Below are 25,169 nucleotides of genomic sequence, written 5' to 3'. Positions count from 1 at the left end.
GCCACCACCATCTTGATTGAAGATCTGGCACGAAATCCCATGCACGGTGACGTCACCACGCCGGCTTGTCGCGATCAAAGGGATAAGTTAAGTATGATTTTTTATTTCTTTTTTTTTTTTTACTGTGTTGTTACTGTCAGATGCTGCTTTCAGCAATGAACGTGGCATCTGAGGGTTACAATGATGGGGAGCGGCACAATCGCCGCTCCGTGTCATTGCACTCACTACTTACAAATAAATGCTCTTTGTGTGGAAGTAATTTGTCACAAAGCAATTTTTTTTTTTATTCGGTCAAGCAATCGAATCGAATTTTACAATACTTCGCTCATCTCTAAACCTGACCAGAAACAAATTAGGAACTGCGTAGGAGAACTTCAAGGCTTTATTTCTTGCTGATAGTTCGCAGGCTGGGGAGCGGGATGGCCCTTCAGTGTGAGTAGGCGTGATGGCCGTTTTGCACGTGACTAGCGCTTTCTTGGACCGCTATTAACACAGGCACGCACCACCGTACTTTATGTGGGCGAACACCCGATCATCACCGGGGTAACCAGAGGACGCTCCACAGGTGCGCAACTATGTGATTAAAATCAAAGCAAGGACAAGAATACAATATGTGCATACATAGAGCGCAACAAGGTATATGGGCAAAACAGCCTCATATGACTACAAGCAGTTACATTTTGCAAACAATTTTAAAATTGCATAAAGGCTGAGCAACTTCATGGATATACTGCCATATCATTTTTATCATTGAGGCCGTGGCGCTAGTTTTAATGATCCATCGTGCCTCATGCCTTTGTCGCCAGGGTAGGGTCAGCGACCAAACCCATCTCTAGGTACATTGATTGGCTGTTGAGGCCCTTACTCAAGGGCACTCCCACATACCTTAAGGACACCGGGGCCGCGCCCTCGAAAATTTTGAGTGGTGGGAGGAATTCCGCCTTGTGTCCGTGGATGTGGAGAGTTTGCATACAAGAATCCCCCATGATCTGGGACTGAAGGCCATCGGTATAGTATTAAGTCGCTCTGACAAGGGCCCCATTTTCTCTAGATTCATACAGGAATCTTTGGATTTGGTGCTTACCAATAACGTGTTCCAATTTGATCGGCAGTGGTACCGCCAGATACTAGGTACAGCGATGGGCACACCAGTGTCGTGCACTTTCGCGAACCTGTATCTGGCGGTATTTGAGGAGACATATGTCTTCTCATTGGGGAACCCTTTCCTGAGACACATTCACCTCTATCTGCGCTATGTGGACGATGTGCTCCTGGTCTGGTCAGGCAGTGAGGAGTTGTGTAGGCAGTTCATATATCACTTGAATAATACTAACCACATGAATATGAGATTTACTCTCAATTTCGGTGGTGATTCCCTGGATTTTTTGGATGTAAGAGTTACCATAGAAAATGGCACCCTCCATACTACAGGATACCGTAAGCCTTGAAGTTCTCCTACACAGTGGTGAGTGCCGTGATTTCTTTAATCTACTCTCATGTGATATCTCAAATCAGTTCCACCTTTTAAGTTGCATTACTGAAATAAATTAACTTTGCACGATATTCAAATTTTTGGAGTTTCATCTGTATATCAAATGATTATGCTCCATATCACTATATATAAAATGATACACCCTACAGGCTTGACTCTTGACTACTGCTATAAGCTCTGTCCACATTTTCTTCCATCTCTGCATAGCATTTTATGACATCATTTTTTATCTGACTTAATCCACAGGATTAATCTGTGCTTTTATTAAAATTGCCTTTACCCAACAGTTCCCATCATGGCTGCAGTCTAGGGCTGCCCAAAGCCCACATTCCAAGCCAAGTATTGTGTAGTGTTGATCACGAATATTCGAATTTCAAAATTTTATCGCGAATATAGGTACTTCGAAAAATAGCGAATATTTCGAATATAGTTATATATATTCGTAATTTCGAATATTCGGGAAAAAAAATTCCCTTTTTTTTTTTTTATTTGATTTTTTTTTTTATCAGTACACATGATCCCTCCCTGCTTCTAGCTTGTGGGCCAATAAGAAGGCTGCAATATACTTGACATAAGGAGTAGTAGTGTTTGCAAATTTTGCTCTATATTCGTTTTTTCGAATATTCACTATATTGCTATATATTCTTGTTTTAGAATATTACGAATATTCGAAAAAACAAAGTTATAGCAATATAGCGAATATTCAAAAAAAAAACGAATATAGAGCAATTTAGCTAATATAGTGCTATAATCTTCTTTGTCTAATAGTTGTAATTGTTTTCTCATCTGAAGTTCAGATTGGAAAAAAATTACAACTATAAAAAAAAAGATTATAGCACTATATTAGCTAAATTGCTCTATATAACTTTTTTTGAAAATTCGCTGTATTGCTATAACTGTTTTTTCGAATATTCATAATATTCTAAAACAAGAATATATAGCAATATAGCAAATATTCGAAAAAACGAATATAGAGCAAAATTTGCAAACACTACTACTCCTAAAGTCAAGTATATTGCAGCCTTCTTATTGGCCCACAAGCTAGAAGCAGGGAGGGATCATGTGTACTGATAAAAAAAAAAAAAATCTAATAAAAAAAAAAGGAAAAAAAAATTTAATATTTGGAATTACGAATATATATAACTAAATATGAAATATTCACGAATTTTCGAAGTACCTATATTTGCGATAAAAATTCTAAATTCGAATATTCGTGATCAACACTAGTAAGTTGAAAAATTCGCAATAAAAATTTGAATTACGGAAATTTGCATATTACACAATCATTACCTTGACGATTTTTCGAGTAAAAAAATTGTGAATTTTTGAATATTCGACGAATATTCTACAAAATATTTGTGAAATATCGTGAATTTGAATATGACCCCTGCCGCTCATCACTAGTATTGTGTCATAAGTGATCCGGATCCAAAGCTTCTTGGTGACCATCATTTGTTTTACCTATAGGCCATGATTAAAGAGGACCTGTCACCACTCCTGACATGCCTTTTGTAAGAGCTTCCTGCATTCTCCATGTGATAACAATTCCAGAGCATCTATTCTTATGGCTCTATGTTGTGCCGTTCCTTTATTATTTCTACTAGAAGTTGTGAAAGAATTGCTAGCAGTCTGCAGTAAGGGTACCGAGGGGAGGTAACCAGTTGGGGGGGTGTACCTGCACAGACTGACTCTAGCCAATCAGTTCTGCTATTTTCAGTCTGTGCAGGGACACCCCCCCAACTGGTTACCTCCCCTCTGTACCCTTACTGCAGACTGCTAGTAATTCCTTCATAACTTCTAGTAGAAATAATAAAGGAACGGCACAACATAGAGACATAAGACTAGATCCTCCAGAATTGTTATTGCATTAGGAATGCATGTAGCTATTAACAAAGGTATGTCAGGAGAGGGGACAGGTCCTCTTTAAGGAGGCTGTGTATGTGGGAAATGCACAGAGTTATGCACTTTGAGGGATGCAATTGATATGATCATGTTCCAATAAAAGATTGACTTTTTTCTCCGGACCTGGTCCTGGACCTATCTTTGGCTTAGGGATCCTTCACACGAAAGTTTTTTGCGTTCTGTATACGGTCCATATATGAACCATTCATTTCAACGGTTCCACAAAAAAAACTGAATGTACTCCATATGCATTCTATTTCCGTATTTCTGTTTTTCCGTTCCGTTGAAAGATAGAACATGTCCTATTATTGCCCACAAATCATGTTCCGTGGCTCTATTCAAGTCAATGGGTCCGCAAAAGAAACAAAACATATAAGGAAATGCATCCGTATCCATTCCGTTTTTGCAGAACCATCTATTAAAAATGTTATGCCCAGCCCAATTTTTTCTATGTAAATACTGTATACTGTATATGCCATATGGAAAAACGGAACGGAAAAACTGAAACACAGCAGAAACAAAACGGAACAACGGATCCATGAAAAATGGACCGCAAAACACTGAAAAAGCCATACGGTCATGTGAAAGAGGCCTAACACACATGTAACTGACACAGTGTCCGCGCACAGACATGGGGACTCCATAGGACGGGGTGAGCTGGAACTCCCCCTAAAAAAAACTTTTTTTTTTCTCCTTGAATACAATGGAAAAAGCACCAGCTTATGTGTGCTCCCATGGAAGCAAGCATGACCACCACTGATGGATTACAGGGTGGTTGTAACTATATAAACAAGCAGTATATAATGCGATGGAAAAATGAATCCAGCCAGCAAAGGAGGCAATATGGAGAATAACAATACATTAGTAATTGCCTTGTACTAACTGTGTCTACATGATAAATGCCACTTGCGGAAGTGAGACATCCCCTTTAAGACTGCCCCCGGTCACCTATCAGTGTGTATACACACTTAAGCCTCATGCACACAAACGTGTTTTTAGCTTGCATTTTTTACGGATCAAATACGGACCCATTCATTTCTATGGGGCCGCAAAAAAATATGTCGACAGCACACAAATTTTACAGATGTAGCAGGGGTAACACGCACACTCTTAACTCAAATTTCTTAACTCATTGCGTTACCTTGAAACAAAAGCCACTGAAAAGCAATTAAAGGTGTTTGCTTAACGCATTTAGTTTAGATAACACGTCTCATAAAGCATGTGTGTTAACTCTACTACATCTGTATATGTGTGCTGTCCGCATCCATTTATCTTGTAGAGAAAGTTAATACAAGGCACTTACTAATGTATTGTTATTATCCATATTGCCTTCTTTGCTGGCTGGATTCATTTTACCATCACATTATACAAAGCTTGTTTCCATGGTTACAACCACCCTGTAATCCAGCATGGGTGCTCGTGCTTTCACACTATAAGAAAAAGTGCCGGCCTCTCTGGCGACCGGGACCGTGGGAGCTCACGTAAGCTGGCAGCATTCCACTGTAACACTGCCCTGAGGATGGCGATACAGTTAGATTCAGGAAGGGACCCACAGCCGGCCGCCAAGCGAATAAGTGCCTAATGTTTCTAGCATTGATTAAGGCTCAGAGCATCAGATCGGCAACCGTAAGAGGGCTTGGGCGGCCCCCTGAAAGGTCTATGGTCAGTCCGTCTCTGCACAGCTGTTTTCCGAACCAATTAAAGTCTATGGGGCTATTCACATGGCCAGTGAATTGCAACTGTCAAAAAATAGGATATGTCCTATTTTTGGTCTTTGTCATGGTCATGCAATCAATAAGACTGGTTTTAAAGGGCCGTGTAGACAGGTGTCTATTGGCCATTGAAAAGAACTACAAGGGCAAGTAAAAAAAAAATACTAATCTCATCCACTTAAATGTGCAGCAGGACCTGATATTCCCAGTGTTATGACATCACGACGCTAGGTCCTGCTGCATCCAGTGAGTAGTGAGTGTTCGAGAAGTAGGGATGGGGGAGAAGGTGAAGGAATTATATATTGGGGCGCAACATATACATAAATCCTCTGGTTGTGCCCCCGTATCTAAAGCCCTCATATATACATGGGGACACTACTGGGAGCCAGTGATGGTCAGTTCGCAGTGTTCGCCAGCGAACACATGCGGGCTGCCATCCTTAGTAAGGTAGACTCACCCATCCGGCGATGCACAGGTAAGCCCTTTACCTGTGCCGGGAGCCGGTCGGAAATCAAATGCAGTCACCGGGAGCAGGCAGTTCCGAGAACAGCCGCCGGGGGCCTTCATCGGGCTGTTCTTGGAACTGCCTGCTCCCGCTTACCTGTGCATCGCCGGACGGGTGAGTCTACCTTACCAAGGATGGCAGCCCGCATGTGTTCGCTGGCGAACACTGCGAACTGACCATCACTGCTGGGAGCCATTACTTATAACCACAGCGGCCATTATTGACACTGGGGAGCAATGGTGAGGGCACTGTAGACATTGTGGTTTAACTTAAAAACCCAGTAAAAAATGGCCATTAACTCTGACAGTGTGTTCGTTTTTGTTTCATTGCCATGTGAATGTAGCCTTCGGCTTTTTTAAAGCTATTTTAAGCTAATTTCTCAAAAACCAGATAACTCCTTTAAGTGACTTATCTAATTACAGGGGAATGACACGTTATCACTGCATGAGCCGAGCACATCCTCCCACCATGTATCAGGCGGATCACTGATAACTCTGTTTATACAGGATCAGGATAAGTGTTTTTATGTGCATTTAAAATGTCTTGCTACCACCGGGTGCCAAACACCGGGGAGGTGGACTTCTACCTCCTCCAGAAGCAGATCCAGAGGCTGGCAGCACTGGGCCAGCTCCTAACGGAAGAAGTAAAGTGGGGGTCGGTTTGGACAACTCTCTTTAATATTACAGGTCTCCAGCCTAGAAGGTTACACGTAATGACTGCAGGATGTAACTCAGGATCAGTACAGGATAAGTAATGTAATGTATGTACACAGTGACTCCACCAGCAGAACAATAAGTGCAGCTCTGGAGTATAACACAGGATGTAACTCAGCATCAGTACAGGATAAGTAATGTAATGTATGTACACGGTTCCTCCACCAGCAGAATAGTGATTGCAGCTCTGGGTTATAATACAGGATGTAACTCAGGATCAGTACAGGATAAGTAATGTAATGTATGTACACAGTGACTGCACCAGCAGAATAGTGAGTGCAGCTCTGGAGTATAACACAGGATGTAACTCAGCATCAGTACAAGATAAGTAATGTAATGTATGTACACAATGACTCCACCAGCAGAACAGTGAGTGCAGCTCTGGAGTATAACACAGGATGTAACTCAGGATCAGTACAGGATAAGTAATGTAATGTATGTACACAGTGACTGCACCAGCAGAATAGTGAGTGCAGCTCTGGAGTATAACACAGGATGTAACTCAGGATCAGTACAGGATAAGTAATGTAATGTATGTACACAGTGACTCCACCAGCAGAATAGTGAGTGCAGCTCTGGAGTATAATACAGGATGTAACTCAGGATCAGTGCAGGATAAGTAATGTAATGTATGTACACAGTGACTCCAACAGCAGAATAGTGAGTGCAGCTCTGGAGTATAACACAGGATGTAACTCAGCATCAGTACAGGATAAGTAATGTAATGTATGTACACAGTTACTCCACCAGCAGAATAGTGATTGCAGCTCTGGGGTATAATACAGGATGTAACGCAGGATCAGTACAGGATAAGTAATGTATGTACACAGTGACTCCACCAGCAGAATAGTGATTGCAGCTCTGGAGTATAATACAGGATGTAACTCAGGATCAGTACAAGATAAGTAATATATGTACACTGTGACTCCACCAGCAGAATAGTGAGTGCAGCTCTGAAGTATAATACAGGCTGTAACTCAGGATCAGTACAGGATAAGCAATGTAATGTACACAGTGACTCCACTAGCAGAATAGTGAGTGCAGCTCTGGAGTATAACACAGGATCTAACTCAGCATCAGTACGGGATAAGTAATGTAATGCATGTACACAGTGACTCCACCAGCAGAGCAGTGAGTGCAGCTCTGAGGTATAATACAGGATGTGACTCAGGATCAGTACAGGATAAGTAATGTAAAGCATGTACACAGTGACTGCACCAACAGAATAGTGAGTGCAGCTCTGGAGTATAATACAGGATTTAACTCATTCAGTGTCTCACATTTACCAATAATCTCTAAAAGTAAGACTGCATAAACATAGACAGGCTCAAATTGCTCCAGATTTATTACAGTGGCTAATACTGAATGACACATCTAGTGCACCTACAGACTTAGGATATAGGACATGTTCCTTTACAGAGCGGACATGTGGAAGCAGAAAGCACACAGATCATTCACAAACCTATTGAAGTTAATGGGGCCTCAAAAATAACAAAACAGATGCAACACAGACAAACATGGATATCACCCGTATTTTTCAGATCTGCGTTTTGTTGAGGGCAAAACAGAACTAAATGTACTGTCATAAAAAGAAAAGTTAGTGGTCTTAGTGGGTTTGGACAGGTTTCTAGAACCATATACAATCCCTTTACGCAGCATAACTACGTTTTTTGACCAGCAGCCACCTCATTGCTAAAGAGCTGCAACAGGCTCCAATATGGGAAGCATTAAACTGCGTTCTACATAAATATTATCAAACCTATAAAACACGTGCAAAGTTGTAAATGTAAAAAAAACTATCCTTCTCTTTAAAGGTGGGATGCTGTCTCCAGAAAGAAATAAAATGTAGCTATCCTAGATACTTCCATCTATAACTTGTTTGTGTAGAGGATAGGACACGTGCAATTACATGGTCTATGGAACACACGCAAGAATGTCATAAGTCACAGTCTTCTTGATTAAAGTTCATAAGAAAAACCTCCATACAAAAGAAGTCATGGTGTCGCTCAAGGAGTTTCCATCGTTCTGGTGCCAGAAAGGAAAGCAAAATAATATGTAAGGAAAAGCCGCTTAATTTATTCTCCATTCTCCACCTATTCATGATAAGAACCCGATGAACTTGTGCCTTAATTGTTTTATTAATCAAGGACTTCTGTAGATGGGAAAAAACATCTCAAATGAACATTGTGCTGTGTCCAATGTGACATACAAAAGATACACTGAAATGTTCTGGGAAAAATGAATTGCAATACATAAAAGTTAGGTCCTCCTGCAGGAAGGCTTTACTGACTCCCATGGGTTTTGCAGCAGGGAACGGGGGTAAACCTAGCCGTTCTGTTGCCTGAAGTGAAAATTTAAATGCACCCCTCCCCTCTACATGTCAAATACCCAATCTAACCTCTTTCCTCCTTCCATTACATACAGCACTACAAAACATATAGGGTAATACAGCGCCACATACCTCTTAGGCCTCTGAAAAAAATGCACCAAACAGATGTCACTGACTATACTAGCTAGTCATACAAGCAGATATTAAAATCTGAGACTTTTGCCAACATATTCCTGTCAGGAAGATATCGGAGCCCATCATGCACCACGTCACGGTTACTTAGCATGGCAAGGGGTCCTACCACTGCGCTAACTCTGGTGCATTAACTATGGTGTGAACACGGTCTGAAGGTGATGAAATCCAGCTCACAGCCAAGCTTCCACACAACCGCATAGCAGGACAACTAATGCAATGTGAACAAAGCAAGACTGTGAGCCACACCCATATCAGACCATGTGATGGAGGTCTCCAGGTGCAAAAGAATGCACACATTAAATACATATAAAACAAAACTATAGTGGCCAATATGGGGGAACCGCCCAAGCCCCAAACACTGTAGCGTGTTTCTCATTGGGCGAGCAGTCCCACCACATATGGACCACAAAAATACAGTGGCAAGTATGGGGGAGCTGCTCAAACCCCAAACACTGTAGCGTGTTTCTCATTGGGGGAGCAGTCCCACCGCATGTGGACCGCAGCAAACGACTATCCCCAGCAAATAATGCATACAAAGGAGGACGCCAGCGCGGTCCACATGCACCACAAAAGCATCCTACACAGACTGGAGCATTGTGCGGATGAAAATACAATTATATAAATCACTGAAAAAAATGCACCAAACAGATATGCCACTGACTATACTAGCTAGTCATACAAGCAGATAATAAAAGCTGAGACTTTTGCCAATATATTCCTGTCAGGAAGATATCGGAGCCCATCATGCACCATGTTCTGTTGCCTGAACTGAAAATTAAAATGCACCCCTCCCCTCTACATGTCAAATACCAATCTAACCCCTTTCCTCCTTCCATTACATACAGCACTACAAAACATATAGGGTAATACAGCGCCACATACCTCTTAGGCCTCTTTCACACGGGCGAGTATTCCGCGCGGATGCGATGCGTGAGTTGAACGCATAGCACCTGCACTGAATACCGACCCATTCATTTCTATAGGGCTGTTCACATGAGCGGTGATTTTCACGCATCACTTGTGTGTTGCGTGAAAATCGCAGCATGTTCTATATTCTGCATAGAAGTGAATAGGGTTGCGTGAAAATCGCAAGCATCCCCAAGCAAGTGCGGATGCAGTGCGATTTTCACGCACGGTTGCTAGGAGACGATCAGGATGGGGACCCGATCTTTATTATTTTCCCTTATAACATGGTTATAAGGGGAAATAATAGCATTCTTAATACAGAATGCATAGTACAATAGCGCTGGAGGGGGTTAAAAAATAATAATAATTTAACTCACCTTAGTCCACTTGCTCGCATAGCCCGGCTTCTCCTTCTGTCTTGATCTTAGCTCTGTGTAGCAACAAGGACCTTTGGTGACGTCACAGTCATCACATGATCTTTTACCATGGTGATGGATCATGTGATGACCGGAGTGACGTCACCACAGGTCCTGTTAATACACAAAGCTAAGATGAGGACAGAAGGAGATGCTGGCTATGCGAGCAAGTGGACTAAGGTGACTTAAATTTTTATTTTTATTTTTTAACCCCTCCAGCGCTATCTTACTATGCATTCTGTATTCAGAATGCTATTATTTCTCTTATAACCATGTTATAAGGGAAAATAATACAATCTACAGAACATCGATCCCAAGCCCGAACTTCTGTGAAGAAGTTTGGGTTTGAGTACCAAACATGCACGATTTTTCTCAGCACGTGGTGAGCGTGGTGACATCAGCACAGGCCCTGCTGAATGACGATAGAAGGACCTTCTATCTTCATTCAGCAGGGCCTGTGCTGATGTCACCACGCTCACCACGTGCTGAGCGCGATGACGTCAGCGAAGGTCCATTTGAAGGTCCTTCAAGAAGAACAAAAAAGAGGATCCCGTCTGTGCGATCAAGTGGATGAAGTGAGTTATGTTTTTATTATTTCTTAACCTTCAATTGACATTATACTTAGCATTCTGTATTAACCACCTCCGGACCGCCTAACGCACATGTGCATTCCGGAGGTGGCAGGCTGGCGCACAGTCACGCATATATGCGTCATCTCGCGAGACGCGAGATTTCCTGTGAACGCGCGCACACAGGCGCGCGCGCTCACAGGAACGGAAGGTAAGCGAGTGGATCTCCAGCATGCCAGCGGCGATCGTTCGCTGGCAGGCTGGAGATCCGAATTTTTTAACCCCTAACAGGTATATTAGACGCTGTTTTCATAACAGCGTCTAATATACCTCCTACCTGGTCCTCTGGTGGTCCCTTTTGTTAGGATCGACCACCAGAGGACTCAGGTAGGTCAGTACAGTCGCACCAAACACCACACTACACTACACTACACTACACCCCCCCCGTCACTTATTAACCCCTTATAAACCCCTGATCACCCATGATCACCCCATATAAACTCCCTGATCACCCCCCTGTCATTGATCATCGCCCTGTCATTGATCACCCCCCTGTCAGGCTCCGTTCAGACGTCCGTATGATTTTTACGGATCCACGGATACATGGATCGGATCCGCAAAAAGCATACGGACGTCTGAATGGAGCCTTACAGGGGGGTGATCAATGACAGGCGGGTGATCACCCATATACACTCCCTGATCACCCCCTGTCATTGATCACCCCCCTGTCATTGATCACTCCCCTGTAAGGCTCCATTCAGACGTCCGCATGATTTTTACGGATCGATGGATAAATGGATCGGATCCGCAAAACACATGCGGACGTCTGAATGGAGCCTTACAGGGGGTGATCAATGACAGGCGGGTGATCACCCATATACACTCCCTGATCACCCCCCTGTCATTGATAACCCCCCTGTAAGGCTCCATTCAGACGTCCGCATGCGTTTTGTGGATCCGATCCATGTATCCATGGATCCGTAAAAAATCATGCGGATGTCTGAATGGAGCCTTACAGGGGGGGTGATCAGTGACAGGGGGGTGATCACCCTGATTACCCTGATCACCCCCTGTCATTGATAACCCCCCTGTAAGGCTCCATTCAGACGTCCGCATGCGTTCTGTGGATCCGATACATGTATCCATGGATCCGTAAAAAATCATGCGGATGTCTGAATGGAGCCTTACAGGGGGGGTGATCAGTGACAGGGGGGTGATCACCCTGATTACCCTGATCACCCCCTGTCATTGATAACCCCCCTGTAAGGCTCCATTCAGACGTCCGCATGCGTTTTGTGGATCCGATCCATGTATCCATGGATCCGTAAAAAATCATGCGGATGTCTGAATGGAGCCTTACAGGGGGGGTGATCAGTGACAGGGGGGTGATCACCCTGATTACCCTGATCACCCCCTGTCATTGATCACCCCCCTGTAAGGCTCCATTCAGACGTCCGCATGCGTTTTGTGGATCCGATCCATGTATCCATGGATCCGTAAAAAATCATGCGGATGTCTGAATGGAGCCTTACAGGGGGGTTGATCAGTGACAGGGGGGTGATCACCCTGATTACCCTGATCACCCCCTGTCATTGATAACCCCCCTGTAAGGCTCCATTCAGACGTCCGCATGCGTTTTGTGGATCCGATCCATGTATCCATGGATCCGTAAAAAATCATGCGGATGTCTGAATGGAGCCTTACAGGGGGGGTGATCAGTGACAGGGGGGTGATCACCCTGATTACCCTGATCACCCCTGTCATTGATAACCCCCCTGTAAGGCTCCATTCAGACGTCCGCATGCGTTTTGTGGATCCGATCCATGTATCCATGGATCCGTAAAAAATCATGCGGATGTCTGAATGGAGCCTTACAGGGGGGGTGATCAGTGACAGGGGGGTGATCACCCTGATTACCCTGATCACCCCTGTCATTGATAACCCCCCTGTAAGGCTCCATTCAGACGTCCGCATGCGTTTTGTGGATCCGATCCATGTATCCATGGATCCGTAAAAAATCATGCGGATGTCTGAATGGAGCCTTACAGGGGGGGTGATCAGTGACAGGGGGGTGATCACCCTGATTACCCTGATCACCCCCTGTCATTGATAACCCCCCTGTAAGGACTCCATTCAGACGTCCGCATGCGTTTTGTGGATCCGATCCATGTATCCATGGATCCGTAAAAAATCATGCGGATGTCTGAATGGAGCCTTACAGGGGGGGTGATCAGTGACAGGGGGGTGATCACCCTGATTACCCTGATCACCCCTTTCATTGATAACCCCCCTGTAAGGCTCCATTCAGACGTCCGCATGCGTTTTGTGGATCCGATCCATGTATCCATGGATCCGTTAAAAAATCATGCGGATGTCTGAATGGAGCCTTACAGGGGGGGTGATCAGTGACAGGGGGGTGATCACCCTGATTACCCTGATCACCCCCTGTCATTGATAACCCCCCTGTAAGGCTCCATTCAGACGTCCGCATGCGTTCTGTGGATCCGATACATGTATCCATGGATCCGTAAAAAATCATGCGGATGTCTGAATGGAGCCTTACAGGGGGGGTGATCAGTGACAGGGGGGTAATCACCCTGATTACCCTGATCACCCCCTGTCATTGATAACCCCCCTGTAAGGCTCCATTCAGACGTCCGCATGCGTTTTGTGGATCCGATCCATGTATCCATGGATCCGTAAAAAATCATGCGGATGTCTGAATGGAGCCTTACAGGGGGGGTGATCAGTGACAGGGGGGTGATCACCCTGATTACCCTGATCACCCCTGTCATTGATAACCCCCCTGTAAGGCTCCATTCAGACGTCCGCATGCGTTTTGTGGATCCGATCCATGTATCCATGGATCCGTAAAAAATCATGCGGATGTCTGAATGGAGCCTTACAGGGGGGGTGATCAGTGACAGGGGGGTGATCACCCTGATTACCCTGATCACCCCTGTCATTGATAACCCCCCTGTAAGGCTCCATTCAGACGTCCGCATGCGTTTTGTGGATCCGATCCATGTATCCATGGATCCGTTAAAAAATCATGCGGATGTCTGAATGGAGCCTTACAGGGGGGGTGATCAGTGACAGGGGGGTGATCACCCTGATTACCCTGATCACCCCCTGTCATTGATAACCCCCCTGTAAGACTCCATTCAGACGTCCGCATGCGTTTTGTGGATCCGATCCATGTATCCATGGATCCGTAAAAAATCATGCGGATGTCTGAATGGAGCCTTACAGGGGGGGTGATCAGTGACAGGGGGGTGATCACCCTGATTACCCTGATCACCCCTTTCATTGATAACCCCCCTGTAAGGCTCCATTCAGACGTCCGCATGCGTTTTGTGGATCCGATCCATGTATCCATGGATCCGTTAAAAAATCATGCGGATGTCTGAATGGAGCCTTACAGGGGGGGTGATCAGTGACAGGGGGGTGATCACCCTGATTACCCTGATCACCCCCTGTCATTGATAACCCCCCTGTAAGGCTCCATTCAGACGTCCGCATGCGTTCTGTGGATCCGATACATGTATCCATGGATCCGTAAAAAATCATGCGGATGTCTGAATGGAGCCTTACAGGGGGGGTGATCAGTGACAGGGGGGTAATCACCCTGATTACCCTGATCACCCCCTGTCATTGATAACCCCCCTGTAAGGCTCCATTCAGACGTCCGCATGTGTTTTGTGGATCCGATCCATGTATCCATGGATCCGTAAAAAATCATGCGGATGTCTGAATGGAGCCTTACAGGGGGGGTGATCAATGACAGGGGGGTGATCAGGGAGTCTATATGGGTGATCACCCCCCTGTCATTGATCACCCCCCTGTCATTGATCACCCCCCCCCCCCCCCCCCCGGTAAGGCTCCATTCAGACATTTGTTTTGGCACAAGTTAGCGGAAATTTTTTGTTTGTTTTTGTTTTTGTTTTTTCTTACTAAGTCTCATATTCCACTAACTTGTGTCAAAAAATAAAATCTCACATGGACGCACCATACCCCTCACGGAATCCAAATGCGTAAACATTTTTAGACATTTATATTCCAGACTTCTTCTCACGCTTTAGGGCCCCTAAAAAGCCAGGGCAGTATAAATACCCCACATGTGACCCCATTTCGGAAAGAAGACACCCCAAGGTATTCCGTGAGGGGCATATTGAGTCCATGAAAGATTGAAATTTTTGTCCTAAGTTAGCGGAAAGTGAGACTTTGTGAGAAAAAAAAAAAAAAATCAATATCCGCTAACTTATGCAAAAAAATAAATAAATTCTAGGAACTCGCCATGCCCCTCATTGAATACCTTGGGGTGTCTTTTTTCCAAAGTGGGGTCACATGTGGGGTATTTATACTGCCCTGGCTTTTTAGGGGCCCGAAAGTGTGAGAAGAAGTCTGGGATCCAAATGTCTAAAAATGCCCTCCTAAAAGGAATTTGGGCCCCTTTGCGCATCTAGACTGCAAAAAAGTGTCACACATGTGGTATAGCCGTACTCAGGAGAAGTTAGGGAATGTGTTTTGGGGTGTCATTTTACATATACCCATGCTGGGTGAGAAAAATATCTTGGTCAAATGCCAACTTTGTATAAAAAAATGGGAAAAGTTGTCTTTTGCCAAGATATTTCTCTCACCCAGCATGGGTATATGTAAAATGACACCCCAAAACACATTGTCCAACTTCTCCTGAGTACGGCGATACCAGATGTGTGACACTTTTTTGCAGCCAAGGTGGGCAAAGGGGCACATATTCCAAAGTGCACCTTTCGGATTTCGCGGGCCATTTTTTACACATTTTGATTGCAAGGTACTTCTTACACATTTGGGCCCCTAAATTGCCAGGGCAGTATAAATACGCCACAAGTGACCCCATTTTGGAAAGAAGACACCCCAAGGTATTCCGTGAGGGGCACGGCGAGTTCCTAGAATTTTTTATTTTTTGTCACAAGTTAGCGGAAAATTATGATTTTTCTTTTTTTTTCTTTTTTCCTTACAAAGTCTCATATTCCACTAACTTGCGACAAAAAATAAAAAATTCTAGGAACTCGCCATGCCCCTCACGGAATACCTTGGGGTGTCTTCTTTCCAAAATGGGGTCACTTGTGGCGTAGTTATACTGCCCTGGCAATTTAGGGGCCCAAATGTGTGAGAAGAACTTTTCAATCAAAATGTGTAAAAAATGCCCTGCAAAATCCGAAAGGTGCACTTTGGAATATGTGCCCCTTTGCCCACCTTGGCAGCAAAAAAATGTGACACATCTGGTATCGCCGTACTCAGGAGAAGTTGGGGAATGTGTTTTGGGGTGTCATTTTACATATACCCATGCTGGGTGAGAAAAATATCTTGGTCAAATGCCAACTTTGTATAAAAAAATGGGAAAAGTTGTCTTTTGCCAAGATATTTCTCTCACCCAGCATGGGTATATGTAAAATGACACCCCAAAACACATTCCCCAACTTCTCCTGAGTACGGCGATACCAGATGTGTGACACTTTTTTGATGCCAAGGTGGGCAAAGGGGCACATATTCCAAAGTGCACCTTTCGGATTTTGCAGGGCATTTTTTACACATTTTGATTGAAAAGTTCTTCTCACACATTTGGGCCCCTAAATTGCCAGGGCAGTATAACTACGCCACAAGTGACCCCATTTTGGAAAGAAGACACCCCAAGGTATTCCGTGAGGGGCATGGCGAGTTCCTAGAATTTTTTATTTTTTGTCACAAGTTAGCGGAAAATTATGATTTTTCTTTTTTTTTCTTTTTTCCTTACAAAGTCTCATATTCCACTAACTTGCGACAAAAAATAAAAAATTCTAAAAACTTGCCATGCCCCTCACGGAATACCTTGGGTTGTCTTCTTTCCAAAATGGGGTCACTTGTGGGGTAGTTATACTGCCCTGGCAATTTAGGGGCCCAAATGTGTGAGAAGAACTTTTCAATCAAAATGTGTAAAAAATGCCCTGCAAAATCCGAAAGGTGCACTTTGGAATATGTGCCCCTTTGCCCACCTTGGCAGCAAAAAAGTGTGACACATCTGGTATCGCCGTACTCAGGAGAAGTTGGGGAATGTGTTTTGGGGTGTCATTTTACATATACCCATGCTGGGTGAGAGAAATATCTTGGCAAAAGACAACTTTTCCCATTTTTTTATACAAAGTTGGCATTTGACCAAGATATTTTTCTCACCCAGCATGGGTATATGTAAAATGACACCCCAAAACACATTCCCCAACTTCTCCTGAGTACGGCGATACCAGATGTGTCACACTTTTTTGCTGCCAAGGTGGGCAAAGGGGCACATATTCCAAAGTGCACCTTTTGGATTTCACCGGTCATTTTTTACACATTTTGATTGCAAAGTTCTTCTCACACATTTGGGCCCCTAAATTGCCAGGGCAGTATAACTACCCCACAAGTGACCCCATTTTGGAAAGAAGACAACCCAAGGTATTCCGTGAGGGGCATGGCAAGTTTTTAGAATTTTTTATTTTTTGTCGCAAGTTAGTGGAATATGAGACTTTGTAAGAAAAAATAAAAAAAATAAAATCATCATCATTTTCCGCTAACTTGTGACAAAAAATAAAAAGTTCTATGAACTCACTATGCCCATCAGCGAATACCTTAGGGTGTCTACTTTCCGAAATGGGGTCATTTGTGGGGGTTTTCTACTGTTTGGGCATTGTAGAACCTCAGGAATCATGACAGGTGCTCAGAAAGTCAGAGCTGTTTCAAAAAGCGGAAATTCACATTTTTGTACCATAGTTTGTAAATGCTATAACTTTTACCCAAACCATTTTTTTTTGCCCAAACATTTTTTTTTTATCAAAGACATGTAGAACAATAAATTTGGTGAAAAATTTATATATGGATGTCGTTTTTTTTGCAAAATTTTACAGCTGAAAGTGAAAAATGTCATTTTTTTGCTAAAAAATCGTTTCATTTTGATTAATAACAAAAAAAGTAAAAATGTCAGCAGCAATAAAATACCACCAAATGAAAGCTCCATTAGTGAGAAGAAAAGGAGGTAAAATTCATTTGGGTGGTAAGTTGCATGACCGAGCGATAAACGGTGAAAGGAGTGTAGTGCCGAAGTGTAAAAAGTGCTCTGGTCATGAAGGGGGTTTCACCTAGCGGGGCTGAAGTGGTTAAAGAATGCTATTATTTTCCATTATAACCATGTTATCGTGGAAAATAATAAAATCTACAGAACACCAAACGCAAACCCGAACTTCATTAAAAAGAAGTCCAGGTTGGGGTCTAAGTACCACATTCAGTTTTTTCTCACGCGCTTGCAAAACGCATTGCACTCGAGCAGAAAAAAACTCAACAACGGAACACAATCGCAGTTAAAACTGACTGAAATTGTGTGCTTACACACACAATTTTCCCTGAACGCACCTGCATCGCATCCGGCCCTCACCCGCAATGCCCGTGTGAAGGGGGCCTTATACAGGAGATGTAGCGCAGGTAATGTCTCAGCTGTCACCAGCGGCTAAGAAAAAATTACAGTCAATGTCACTGATATTTGGAATGCGGAAACATTATACAGGAGAGGTACCACAGGTAATGGCTCTGCTGTAACCAAAGTACACTGGATGTCACAGATATTTTTAGTATGCACAAATGTTATACAGGAGATATAGCGCAGGTAATATAACTGTCCACAGCGGACATCGTCTACGGAAATAGTACACTGGATGTCACAGATATTTTTAGGCTGCGCAAATGTTACACAGGAGATGTAGTGCAGATAGTGTCGCTGTCTGCAGCGGCCAAACAATTTCAAGCTATTTAACGCAGGTTGCGCTAAAAATATAGATTGCTGCCAGATACAACTATAGTGCTTAAAAGGACATTTGGTTCTCTAACACCCTGCCTAACAAAAAAATGTAATTCAATTCCCTACACTATATGTCCCTTCTACAGCACAGCTCTCCCTAAGACTGAGCCGAACCACGTGTCATCGGGTGCTTTTCACTCGATGACGCGTTCTGGCCAGCTAATTACTGTAATCACTGTAATGCCAGTAACCAACATGACTACGACATTACAGTGAGTGGCAGTACTCACCTGCATGTTTATTGGCTGGGTAGCAGCCAACAAATGTGCAGGGAGGAGACTCGAGCATCGCGCTCGAGCACAAGCGGTATTTTTCAGAGCTGGAGTTTGGGAGCCCTACACAAGCCCGGTTCCGTGATCTCTTGGAATGGAGGGAGAGCAGGTATGACTGGGACGACACTCATGAGATTGAGCAGGCCCTGGTCCACCTGGTGACCCGGGAGATGGAGCTGGAACAGGGCTACCAGCAGCTGTTCCACTCCAGTGAGAAGGCTCAGCAGGAGAGCAGAGTGACAGACCCAGAGCCAGACCCCTTTAGCTTGGAAGATATTGTGAAGGTTTACTGGGAAGAATCCCAGGGGGCCGGTGGAGATGGGACTGAGGTCTCTCCACCGGTCCTGCAGGGAATTGGGAGCCCAGTCTCCATTCCCCAGTGGCAGTCTGAGTTACAGGGGGCAGAGACAGTCGGTCCTGTCCCACCAGTGTCAATGTGATTTATTGGGAATTGGGAGCCCAGTCTCCATTCCCCAGCGTGGAATCATTTAATCACTCCATTCCCCAGCAGCAGGCTGAGTTACAGGGGGCAGAGACAGTCGGTCCTGTCCCCCAGCAGCAGGGAGTTTTATTGGGAGAGCTTTGTCCTCCCACCCCAGCGGCAGAGGGTCCAGCAGGGAATAGATAGCCCAGTCTCCTTTCCCCAGCAGCAGGACACTGTATTGGGAGCGGAGACAGTCGGTCGCCCTCCCCAGCGGCTGGAAGCATGTATGGAAGAGGAGCTTGTTACCCCCTCTCGCCAGCGGCAGCTTAACGTACCAGGGGGAGACATTGAGCCCCACAACAGTGGAGATGGGACCGAGGTCTCTCCACTGGCCCTACAGGGATGCTGGGCAGTTGGCCCAGATCCCCAACGGCAGCCGGATTTTCAGGGAGTAGGGACAGTCGGTCCTGCTGCCCAGCGGCAGTATGTTTTGCAGGGAGAGAAGAGCATCGTCTTCATTCCCCAGCGGCAGTGTACCTTAAAGGGAGAGAAGTCAACCGGTTTCTCTCCCCAACCACAGGGGGACAGCACCCCTAACTCCGATGGTGCAGATGGGACCGCAGTCTCTGCACCAGTCTCTGTACCTCTGCACTAATCCTCCCCTGTGTGACTCTGTTCACCCAGGCAAACCAGGTGCAGAACAGCGTTAGAGTGATGAGAGGGGTCGCACATGGCTTGCATACACTACATGCCTCCAACATAATTCTTGGATCTCTACATGAAAATTATGTTTTTGCTGTAAATCGTTAGAGGGGCATAGTAGGAGACATTGACTTTGCAAGAGATACAGAGCAGCGGAGTTCAGCCTCCTCTATTTGATTTCCACAGTTTTCTGCTCCTTAATTAAAATTGGGGCAACCATCTTCAGCTTCGTCTGATGTGTTTGCCTACGGAGTCCTTTAGTTATGGCTTTGCACAGGGAGCAAGAATATTACACACAATTCTGATGGAACTCCTGATCTTAAGAAACTGGACTTAGATTCCAAAGCAGAGGCTCTCCTGTCATGTCTTGTGTGCTGTGGAGATCGAATGCAGACGGAGCAGATAAAAACACATGAATATTTTAAACTTACGGAAGTTGCTTGATTTAATTGTGAATAGATGGTAAAGGAAAAGTCTGCTGGTGTGTTGTCATCAGCGTCTTCATTGTGTTTACTGTAGGACCCACGACAACGTAATTCAGTCCAAACAGCAAAAGGAGGTCTAAAATAGTCCATCATTTTCCCCAAAAAAGCCAGTTTCACATAAAAAAAATTCACCACTACGTAATTCGGTCCATACAGCAAAAGAAGGTCTACAATCACCTATCAATTTTTCCACAAAAAGCCTGTTTCACATTAAAAAAAAATTACCACTACGTAATTCGTCCATACAGCAAAAGGAGGTCTACAATCACCCATCAATTTTCCCCAAAAAAGCCTGTTTCACATAAAAAATTTCACCCCTTTGTAATTCGGTCCATACAGCAAAAGGAGGTCTACAATCACCCATCAATTTTCCAGAAAAAAACATGTTTAAAATAGAAAATTTAACAAATGGAAGGATAATAGAATCCGGCCATTTAACACATATAACTGCACCGTTGAACAGCAAATAGGTCCTTATTTTTTCCACTACACAAGGCTTTTTAACATATTAAGTACAACGCTGAACGGCAAATGTATTTTTCTTTTGCCACTAATACACGGCAAACAGGGCTTTAGAACATATAACTGCACCGCTGAAAGGCAATTAGGCCCTAATATTTTTCCACTTTTCCACTTCACAAAAGGCTTTCAACATATAAGTGCAACGCTGAGCGACGAATATATTTTTATTTTGCCACTAATACACGGCAAAAAGGGCTTTAGAACATATAACTGCACCGCTGAAAGGCAAAAATATTTTACTTTTGCCACTAATACACAACAAAAAGGGCTGTAATTTTAGCACTTCACCACACAACGGCTATTAAAGGGTTTCTACCACCAGAAATACTGTTATGTAGCTGACTGACATTAGCGATTCGCCCATGTCAGCACTACACAACAGTATGTTTCTAACAGTAGTTCCTGCAGCCGTTTTTGTTAAAACTTACTTTTATAGCTATGCTAATGAGCCTCTAGGTGCTATGTGGGCGTCATTAGCACCTAGAGGGCTCCATTTACTAACCATTTCAGCCGCCCATCGCGTCCCTCCAGCCCGCTCCGCTCCTGTTGATTGACGTGAAACTTCTCAGTATCGAATACCAATTCCCGCGCCTGCGCCGTGCGCTTCTGTATTCGGCGCAGGCGCAGTGAGTGAATGCCGCGCTCCTGGTGCCGGCTTCCTCATTGTAGCGTAGTTGGCGCAGGTGCAGTAAGGAAGCCGGCGCCGGGAGACTACAGAAGTGCACGGCGCAGGCGCGGGAATTGGTACTCGATACTGAGAAGTTTCACGTCAATCAACAGGAGCGGGGCGGGCTGGAGGGACGCGATGGGCAGCTGAAATGGTTAGTGGACGGAGCCCTCTAGGTGCTAATGACGCCCACATAGCACCTAGAGGCTCATTAGCATATCTATAAAAGTACGTGTGACATGGGCGCATCGCTAATGTCAGTCAGCTACATAACAGTATTTCTGGTGGTAGAAACCCTTTAAGCCCTTTTTTCCCACTAACATATAACTGCACAAGGGCAAATAAGACAGAAATATTTCCTTGTAATAAACCCTGTTAATGGCCGTATCAAACAGCACTTGCACCCTAATAAGAATGGTTTGCTGGAATTACAGAGCTATGTAATGGTAATTTGGGTCTCTAGTCAGTGCAGCAAGGTGTAATAGGATTGTTCCTATTACCCAGGCTGTAACCTCCCTTACTGAACCCTATTCAGCATAAATGCTGTCAAATGATTCCTCCCTATCCTTTCCCTACACCTTGAATAATCTTTCCCTGCACTTGTAAATCGTTTTTTTAGCACAATAAAATTTTTCTGCCACTGTCCCTAGCGCCTGCTGACATCTCTCCCTGCACTAAGTATACTGGTAAATGGCAGAATCCAAGATGGCTGACATTATTTATAGGGCTGTGACATCACACGGCTGGCTGGCTGCTGATTGGCTGCATGCACGGCATTGTGGTTGATCCCTCGTTCCCAGAGTTCCTTTCTCCATGTCCTCACACGTGCAGCAGCCATTTTAGGAAAAAATGTGATTTGTTACCAATTCGGTGCGAATCTAATTTTTCCTGAAATTTGGATTGAATTCCACTTCGTCAGCTTCAATTCGCTCATCTCTAGTCCCATTAATTATACCAACAATCATATCAATAAACTATACCATAAGTATGTATAAGTGGAATCCATGTCATCCTTATCAGATGACCACACCAAAAAAATAAAAATATATATGTCAGAGCCAGATCCTTAAAATGTGACATTCTGTGACCAAGGGATTGATGGTGATATACAATGCATTCTGAAAGTCTTCACTTTCACTTTTTTCACATTTTGTTATCTCACTCTTCATGCTATGTTTCACCCCATCATCCTGGACTCAATCCCCCATAATGAGAAAGTGAGAACAGGATGTTCAAAATATTTGCTGTCATTGATCAGCGGGTATGAACCCATTGTGCCACTGACTGGCTATACTCTGGAGGGGCATGTCTAAGCAACTACCTGGCTTTCACTAGAGCCTCAGATAGTGAGGATAGACTTGAGCCGTTAGGGTAGTTGCCAGGGGCTACTCCAGAGCAATCCCCGGCACCTGGCTGGTTCCATGTTTAAAGTCTCGACCACCAACGTCTATAGTCATAAAGTGGTCTGGAACAGGGTAATTGACTTGTTAAATTAATTTTAATAGATTTCATGAAGTGTTTCACACACAAGCTAAGAAATGCTCCATCTGTACATAGCTGATTGACTAGACTAGCCATAGACTGGATATGCAGACCACCATACCTCTGTGGTCCCTTCACTGTGGGAAAGCACTGACATATTGTGACTCTGACAATGGTTGATAACATCACGCTGAATGCCTTTAACAGATGTGACATTACATGACAACAAACCCTGAAACAATAGATCCGTGGTGGGGGTGAGGGACAGGGGGTGATAAGGGGGAGAAGAGATGGAGAGAGTGAGAGATAAAGAAAGAATGAGAGAGAAAGAAAAAGAAAGAAAGAAAGAACGAACAAGAAAGAAAGAACGAGAAAGAAAGAAAGAAAGAAAGAAAGAACGAGAAAGAAAAAGAAAGAAAGAAAGAACGAGAAAAAGAAAGAAAGAAAGAAAGAACGAGAAAGAAAGAAAGAAAGAAAGAACGAGAAAAAGAAAGAAAGAAAGAAGAACGAAAGAAAGAAATAGAAAGAGATAAAAACAATTTTTTATAATGACTGTCATTTTAAAAGTTTAGGAGCAGTAGATTCTACACACTTAGTATAAATATAATTTTCGGACAGCAGAGTAACACTATGAGCAGTCTGTCTCTGTAATTGATGAGCTCATTGTCACATTGCCAATAGTTTTTCCTCTTAACGTAAAACTTTGGCCTTTGGAAAGTTATCACTAGAGAGGAAATCCTGCTCCGTGGATGTAATTAGACACAGTCAGACGAGTTTCTTGTGCAATATTTCCTGTGATAAGATGTATTGGCAGCTATACTGAGCATCACTTTTACCAACAGAAAAATGAAAAGAAGAAATGGACGATGTGTAAATAGATTTTGTAAATTAATTCAGTAAAAAAAAAAAATACCCAAAATAAATTTAAATTCAATTTTACAATGAATCTGATTTAAAATGAAATCCCATTTTCGCATGTATTTAATATCAATGTATACTGTATATAACAACTAATATAAAATGCTTACATTTAGGCCTCATGCACACGACCGTTGTTCGGGTCCGCATCCGAGCCGCAGTTTTTGCGACTCAGGTGTGGACCCACTCACTTCAATGGGGCCGCAAAAGATGCGGACAGCGCTCCGTTCTGTGGCCCCGCAAAAAAAAAATATAACACGTCCTATTCTTGTCCATTTTGCGGACAAGAATAGGCATGTCTACAATGGGCCGCCCGTTCCGTTCCGCAAATTGCGTAAGGCACGCTTGCGGCTTCCGTTTTTTGCGGATCCGCGGTTTGCGGATCACAAAAAACAGAGTGGTCATGTGCATGAGGCCTTAATGAAATACTTTTCAAAAATTTGAAAAAAATACAAAGAAAAAGATACATTTTACAAAATTCCTCCTCAATAAAAATAAATAGCAGTTCAAAATTTCTCGCAAATTTACAAACACCCGAACAATAAATGAAAGTGATACTTACACGGATACAAGTCAACAAACTCACTGCGAGTGGCGTTTTGAGAAGTCGTGTGCCCCTGCGTGTCGTATCGCACAAATATCCCAAATAAGACTATGAGCAGGATCTGGAGTCCGATGGCCAATATAGAAAATTTAAACCTCATATTAGTGTCATACGCCATGATGACAGCAACGTAACTATGTTCTAGTCAAGTCCTGCAAGAAACTGATAAAGGGAGAGTGTGCAGCCTGTATTTAATGGCTTTCACCAGATATGGATGACACTGCAGAAAGAAAGGGGTCTGGTCAGTGAGACACTCCCTCCAAGTCTGGAGTTTCTGCTCAAATTCATATCGTACAGTAGTGAAGACCTGAAGAACAAAGTAAAGCATGAAGCAAAGACACATACATTTCTACATAAAACCTATTATTTACAAACACACTAAAAGAAATAAAAACTAATCTACGTATCTCTCACATCTATCTGTCTGTCTGTCTATCTATCTATCAATCTTGCTGCAGGGGACATAAGCACTCTTAAAGTATTAATTATTTATGTAAATTAGGCTGTG

The 25,169-nt window shown here is 43.7% G+C and overlaps 1 protein-coding gene across 1 annotated transcript in view; it reads right to left on the bottom strand.

Moving 5' to 3' along the window:
• The window catches only part of RHAG (Rh associated glycoprotein), a 73,203-nt gene extending 48,352 nt beyond the window's left edge, over positions 1-24,851 (bottom strand). The window contains exon 1 of the mRNA XM_044288825.1: positions 24,620-24,851. Coding sequence (XP_044144760.1) covers positions 24,620-24,779 — 160 coding nt within the window. The 5' untranslated portion in view covers positions 24,780-24,851. The remainder of the gene's footprint in view (positions 1-24,619) is intronic.
• Positions 24,852-25,169: the final 318 nt, after the last annotated feature.

This window comes from Bufo gargarizans, chromosome 4, assembly GCF_014858855.1.
Source record: "Bufo gargarizans isolate SCDJY-AF-19 chromosome 4, ASM1485885v1, whole genome shotgun sequence".
Lineage (NCBI taxonomy): Eukaryota > Metazoa > Chordata > Amphibia > Anura > Bufonidae > Bufo > Bufo gargarizans.
Note: the sequence above shows the minus strand (reverse complement) of the source record. Positions and strands in the feature narration are given on the sequence as shown.